The sequence below is a fragment of the Sphaerodactylus townsendi genome, linkage group LG02 (assembly GCF_021028975.2).
Source record: "Sphaerodactylus townsendi isolate TG3544 linkage group LG02, MPM_Stown_v2.3, whole genome shotgun sequence".
Classification (NCBI taxonomy): Eukaryota; Metazoa; Chordata; class Lepidosauria; order Squamata; family Sphaerodactylidae; genus Sphaerodactylus; species Sphaerodactylus townsendi.
Genome location: NC_059426.1, coordinates 143456523 through 143463961, shown reverse-complemented (window position 1 = coordinate 143463961; position 7439 = coordinate 143456523). Strand labels below are relative to the sequence as shown.

At 41.5% G+C, this 7439-nt stretch overlaps 1 protein-coding gene across 3 annotated transcripts in view; it reads right to left on the bottom strand.

Moving 5' to 3' along the window:
• Positions 1 to 2346: 2346 nt before the first annotated feature.
• The window catches only part of VASH1 (vasohibin 1), a 30933-nt gene continuing 25840 nt past the window's right edge, over positions 2347 to 7439 (bottom strand). For 2 of the 3 annotated variants that reach the window (XM_048484986.1, XM_048484987.1), the window contains exon 8: positions 2347 to 7240. In XM_048484986.1, the coding sequence (XP_048340943.1) occupies positions 7168 to 7240 (73 nt within the window). In that variant the 3' untranslated portion in view covers positions 2347 to 7167. The remainder of the gene's footprint in view (positions 7241 to 7439) is intronic. The other variant, XR_007243531.1, reaches the window with a different exon arrangement.

Sequence of the window (7439 nt, the reverse complement as noted above, 5' to 3'; positions counted from 1 at the left end):
TTCCCCTGATATTGTCTCTTGACACTGACATTCACAGGTTTACTACAGCTGAACACGGAGGTTCTTTTAGGTCTCATGGTTAGTAGCCCCTGATAGAGCCATCCTCCACAAATCTATCTTATCCAATCCCCTTTTTAAAACTGTCTATGTCTGTGGTTATCACTGTATCCTCTGGTAGCAAATTCTATGTTTTAACGTTGAAGAGCAGTGGGAGATGAGCCTTTAGAGCACTCTGCCATTCCACCCTACATATTGAGTCCTCCCTTTGAGTAAAGTATGAAAAATCCTACTTCAGACTTAAGTAGTGTAGAACTATTTTGTTAGGGCTCATTTTTGTATTTTTCTTAAGACATATTAGCTGTTATCAGAACTTTTCTTGGTATGGGTTATAATTGATTGCCTGGTGATTCTTCCTGCAACTGCTGTACAACCTGTCTGCTTATAACAGGAAATGTTTCACAGTAGTGTGTAGTGATCAACACATCCTGGTCCCACCAGCTACCATGTTCCCTCATGAAACCATATCTAGCAAGCCTCAAAGAGAAAAAATATTTAGTGGCTGCACAAATCCAGACGGCTGCTGTTAGGATGGGGAAAGAGAACTGATAATACCCAGAATTAAGTGTGCTATTAATTTATGAAGAATCTACACTGCAATGAAAAGTTGCATATTAGTATTTCTAGGTACTATTTCTAAAGGTAGCCCCCCCTCCCCCCAATACTTTGCCTTACATTTCTGGAAATTTCTGAGAAAAATGTGTGGGTTTTTTTTTTAAAAAAAGCTTTGTCATGGGCTGGTTCTTTAGCAATGGCGGTACATATTTTCCCTTATTTAAACAAGCCACCTCAAAAGTCAGAGTGCTCTCTCCATCCATTAACATAACCTGTATGTAGTGCAAGTCTCCTGAAAAGGCCTTGTGGGAGTAACTTCCAAATGCTTCCTCACTTTATTGAATAGGAAATAAACCATTTATGTAGACTGGCTGTGGTGGGTTTTCCGGATTGTGTGGCCATGGTCTGGTATATCTTGTTCCTAGCTTTTCGCCTGCATCTGTGGCTGGCATCTTCAGAGGTGTATTACAGAGAGAAATTGTGTTACACACTGTGTCCAATTTATGAAGATGTAACAGCCTTGCTGGATCAGACCATCTAATCCAGCTTCACATAAGGACCAACCAGATGCCCCCAGAAGGCTGCCTGAAGGAAATAGAGGCCAAAGCCTCTTCCAGGCACTTCCAATTAGTGCTGGTTTTTCAGAGATTACTGCCTCTGAGCTTCCATTTAGACACCATTTTTAAGATAATTACTCTTTGAGTGAAGAAATGCTACTTTTCACCTGTCCTGACACTACAGCCCATCAGCATCTGTGTTCCTGCAAGTTCCGGTATTTGGAAGTGGGAGAAAAAGCCACATGCACTTTTTACACCTTATGTGTAGTTTATAAACCTGTGTACAGGTCCCAGTTTACAGGTGAACAGGTTCTCAAGACCAAAAAGTTGCCACATTCTAGCTTTCCCTGTTAGGGAAGATGCTCCAACCTTTTTGGGTCCCCTTTCTAGTGCTACTGTATCCTTTCTGAAATACAGCAACTGTTATTGCCAGCCAGTATTCCAAGCTGCGCAACAGATCTATAGAACATTACAGTACTGGCCATTTTTTTGTTTCCCCTTCCTAACAATCCTTACCTCAGGGTTTGCCTTTTTCTCTAATGCTGCATGCTGTCTGAATCAACATTTTCCTTCAACAACGCATCACAACCTCACAATCTATTTTCCTTGTTAGTCACAAATTCATGTGCATACACTGTTGTCCCACAATGTGACTTTCCACATCGCAGTTTTGACTGAACACGGGGTGGTGCTGGATCCCACCCCCCCAGGCAGGCCCTGATACCACAAAGGGGGGGGGGCAGCTGCCAATGAACAGCCACCCATGTCCATCACTATCAAGGAACTGCTGCTGTCATTGTCACCATATACCCTTTTGGTAGGTTTCAAAGCTTTCTCTTTCACTTAACCTTGTAAAGGTTCCAGGTATACTAACGTAGCATCAACATCTATCTGTTATTGATACTCACATGAAAGCAAAGACCCAGCACATTACACTAGAAAACAAGTACAATAGAAACTACCTCAATATTGGAAAAAGCCCAGCTTCTACCCAGCTTGGGACTATCTGGCTTAAAAGAGCTCATTTTTTGTTGGTCAGGATTTACCTAATAGTGAACTCTGCAATGCAAAACGTTTTATATACCATATACCAAACAGTTTATATCACACTGTGTCCAGCAAAAATACAACCTACAATACTTGCCACCATCAATAAAGACAACCCACTTCAAGTGTATAAATGGTACAGAAAAGACCTTTATTTTTGAAAAGGAATTAATGAGGTGAATACAGATATGAGGGCAAGAATTAAAAGAAGGTCTATTTTAGATCACAACGAGTACTAGTTTACAGAACAGACACATGATAACCCATAAACGCCTTCATTGGTCTCTGTTCTGAGCTGTCATGACAACAAAATTGCTCTGAAAACAAGGCCATCTGCTCAGACTAGATAAATACCGTTTGTATTAAAAGCTGGTTCTCTAGCACCATCTTGCTTGTGACAAATCTGGTTGAGGGTCACAGCTCTGCAGATCTTAAAGTGATTCACAGTTGTTTTAAGCAGGTGGTGAGTGCACCACTGTGGGAGGGGAAGAGGGAAAGAATGGTTTTACTGATAGAGACATCTGCTACTTAGGTCCTGCCTCATTTAGAATTCCCCAAGGAGCTTAGCTGGCTTTCTAGCCTATTAGCAGGGCCAGAGCAACAATTAGTGACAAGATACTGAGTCACAAGTTCTTATGTCTCTGAGACAGACTATGTTGGGGCCCAAAACATGGTGGTTCCGTTTCACAGTTCTCTTTAAGCCAGTGGGTTTTTTAAAACTATGTACAGTCTAAAGAGGGCAGGAGTTCCTCAATGAAAATATTAGTAATGGCCAAAAACAAGCTATCTTTCTTGGAGAAACAGACCACTTACTAGTTTCTCTTTGCAATGGAAAGCCCTGCATGGCAGTTTCTGTTGGATCTGTGGATGGGTTGGTCCATACGCCATAAGTGCTGTGTACACTTTGCATGCCAGGGTTCCACAGACATCTTTCTGCAGACTGTTTCCCAATAGTAGAAAGTTTGAGAAGCACTTGAGGCTGCTTTGAGGCAAGCCACAGTCTCTCTAGGATCTGCTGAATTTTTAAAATCAGAACTCACTAGGGGAAACTGAAAACATTTTCAGAGAGGACTAGCTGTGAATTTTTGGACCTGAGCCTCATTACCCTGGCTACTTTAAAAACCAAGAGATTCCATAGCACCTTAAAGGTTAACCAGTTTATTTGTAGTCTAACTACAATGTGTGACTATGTCGATCACGGAAGGCAAACTGCTACAGCGGCATCCCATTCACAAAAATATGAATGGTTGATGTGATGTGAAAGAGGACACTGGCCTTAGAACTGGGATGCCTGATTAGGCAGGTGTATACAAAATTCAAGTGACAGTGTTAAAGACACTGTAAACATACACACACAAATACCCCTAGCCTGCCACAGGACTTCAGGATATGGTCTGGCTAAGGTTTTTTTTACCAAATAAGGCTGACACTTAACACTTGTCGTATATTATAAAGCAGTTCCAATAATGCTGACCCAATTACTGTGCAAACAACATCCCCTCTAGACCTCTGCTGTAGCCTTTGTTAGTTTATAGGAAGAGGATAAAGATAAAAAGAAGTTCACATACTGAGGTGCTCGCATATATAGGCAGGCAAGGGGAATCCCGTAGCAGCCTTTTTTCTCCACCAGAGACAACTCTTGATGTGAAGAATCTAGCAGGTGTATATGCTGCCTTCTGTTTGTACCAGAAGAAGGGACAATATGTCTGAGAGTTGACTGTTCATTCTTTTGCATATCTCAGATTTTCACCAGTTCAGATTTATAGGAGTAGATCTTCCTGCCAAAAAAACAACAACAGGCAGCCACAAAAATAGATTCTAACTTTCCCCCTGCTTTGCTCATTGGCATCTTTTTTTAAAAAGCCAGAAAGGATAACTTAAAGTTGGAATCCACCATCTAGATAAGGAAACAGTCCAGTCCAGTCTACTACTTCATTGTCCTGCTTGGATGATCTGAGTTCAATCAGATTCAAAGCAAAACCATATAGGTTGTGACTCAAGTGGAGCTCACGAGGACAGAAAGAACCCAATGGGCAGACTCACATGAATGACCGCATTCCCATTATTCCGATTCAAACTGCCTGATGGCTCGATAAAATAAAAAAGATACTTGTGCACCAAAACCTTCAACCTGACAACTTTAAATGCAGAGAAATTTTAAAACCAAGATTGAATTCCCTACAGTCTGCCAGGGAATGCACCCCATGGAACTGCTGGTCATGCCTCTTGGTTCTCTATTAGATTTTGGAATGAAAACACAGCAAGGAAAGCAACAACCAGGGAGGGGGTTCAGTTCAGAATAGTGTAGAAAATACTTCGTTAGAACATTAACCTAGCAAATGTAACATCTTGGGATAAATCGCACAGAACTGTCCCCTCTGTATCTGCACATTATTTAAAGACAAAGTCAGAAAAGGCTTAGGACATTATTGTTGTGTCACTTCTACTCTGATGCCTGACCAGTTTTTTGTCATAATATCTTCAAGGAAGGAAGGGGACTCTGCACCTCCTCCAGGTAGAATATCTCATTGATGAATTCTGTCACTAAAAGTTCATGGAATCATTTTACTTTGATCTACCTTTGTGCAGTTTATAAACTCAGAGGAAACAGTAAGCAACTGCTGTTACCACTGCTCCCAGAATCCTTTTGCAACCTGACATCATTTTCTCTTTTAAAAGAGAATAGGACACATTAGGCTCGAAAGATCTGCCAATTGCAATTCTCCTCCAAATCCTTCACAATCAAGTTCTTCTCTCTGCTTACAGATGCCCCCCCCCCCCCCCATTTTGGAGGACAGTAGCAGCCACATGCTTGGCAGACCGTTTCAGGAGCGGAAGACAGCACCATGTTCCAATTGTGTCTTCTGTTTTGATTTTTTCATGTTAATTATGGTTCACTACCAACAAAAGATTAAAAAGCCTCATGATGCTGTGTCCCTATAAAGAGGGACTGCTTCTGGCAACTACCAGTTTACTACAGTGGCATCCGTCCTTTGGCTTAACCCATCATTACACTACTTTTAAACTTAACTTTAACATTTGGAGAATTTTTTCCAGTTTTGAAGGACAGCTCTGAAAAACTCTGCACAGCCACCATAATCATCTAGCATCTCCCTTCTTCCCTTCTGCTGTTTCTTGCGTAGAGCGATTTAGCAGTTAAACTGGGGAAGAGAAGTAATGGTAAAAGAAGTGGTGTTTTAAACAAAAGATGACCAGGACAGTTTGTGCAGGATTAGCACTGGCTTCATTTCAGCAGAGTTAAGCTATTTATTACCTAAAAACTAAGATCAGTATAAATTACAGAAAAAGTGATCTTCAAATAAAAACGTGATCCAGTCATACCGAAGAATTTGTTCTCTTATGTGTGTAAACAAGAAAAAGGCAGGAAACGGGCTTGGGGGAAAAGACCCTAAATAACACTCGTAACCAGCATTCATTTTGGACATGAGCACATTCTAACACAACAGTTTTGTATCTGGCCAATAAATATTTGTACACTTTTGTAGAAAACTTTCAGTTACAAAATAAGGGAGTGACGAAGGGAGAAGAGTCCACAACAGCACTGCACTGATTCAATCAGCTCCACTTTTGAACTGCAGTCCAAACCCATTTATCTCCCTCCGCAAAACCAACGCAACAGTGCTATTTTAACAATGCTGCCTGCTCCAACAGCCAGAGAGGCTGAACATGGATAATTCAACCCCATGCTATGTTCCCATTTCAATTAAGGTTTCAATTAAACCATAGCAGGTCACAAATCAGGAGGAAGTCCAGCTCCCTCCTGCTACATTAAAAACATAAATAGTGCTTGTGTTGTATGTGTGTGTATATGAGAGAGAGGAAGGAGTAAAAGACAACTAGCCAGGTTTCCTAGGGTTATGATAAGAAATCTACAGCCTGAACTGGCCATATCCAACATGCGGATTGAAGAATGTAATACTTTGGGGAAGGTACCAAACTTGTATGTGACTGCTGGGTTCCCCAATATCCCCTTTCAGCATTATCACCCAGCAGAGAACTCATGCTGCTCTAAAGCCAGCGGGCCTCCATGAGAAGGCTGGGACAAGGAGGAAGTCTGGCATTCCCTCTCCATATCAGCCTCCCCGATTAACCAGTGCCTAAGACGGCTCATGCAACCCTTTCCACAAGTTCTTTTAATGTTTGGGCTCACCCCAGCTCTACACATAATTCTCCTAAGCCATATTTTGTTAAGTATCTACATAGTCCTTCTTTCCATAACAACAGATTCTGGGTTTCTTCTACCCTTTCTTCAGTAAGCACTCTTTATAGGTAGAACAGCATGCATCACCACCCCTCTATCCAGGATGTTGACAAAAATACACTGGCAGAATTTCAAGACAAGACCCTGAAGTAACTAGGTCTAGCATCTATTAAAAGGAGATTCTGAGGTCCCTTTCAAACTGGTTCACACTAAGATACGGTTCTCTCCTTCCTTCATCTGATTAAAAAATATTAAAATGCTCAGAAGGTACAAATTTTTAAAAATTCTTTCACAGAAATCACCGTTGTTTATTCTATCTCTCCTCCTCTCCTCCTCCACGGAGGTCTTCATGCTTACGTCATTCCCTCCAAAGCAGAAAATGGAGATAGATGCCCAGCAAGGGAGTATGCCAAGTCAGTAGAGCATGGCCTCATCATCTATGGAAGATTTTTTTTTTTTACCTTTCCAATACTGTACAAACACTAAACCACCAACTGGCAGGTCTGATACTTTTAAAAGGTTCATTTAGTTGGCAGGATTTAAAAACACCTCTCCTATCCAAAACCAGAGGGGCAAATGCTCTAATCTACAGGAGACATCCCTGGAACCATCAATGCATGAAACACCTTGGAAAAGTAGCAATTCATGCCCCCACTATTCTGAGCAGACTGCAGGAGAATGTGGTCCAAATGCTGTCCAGCTAGGAGTCCAGAAATGTTGCAAGTCTCTTTACACTCTGATTTGGTAACCGTTAAGATCTGGCATGGCTTTGGGCTCAGTAGTTTTCTTTTCTCCAGAAGGCCTATAGGGTGGGTGGGGTGAAGGGATGGAAGAGAGGTGAGAGAAACAAAGAATAAATGAAACTCTGTGTGTGTGTGTGTGTGTGTTATTAGATCAGGATATTTCCTGCTTTCTTCTCCTAGAGGAAATGACGGTTATGAGAGATGCTTCAACTATGTTCTCTGTTTCCCTCAAAGCTACAGTGAGGGTGGGGATCATGA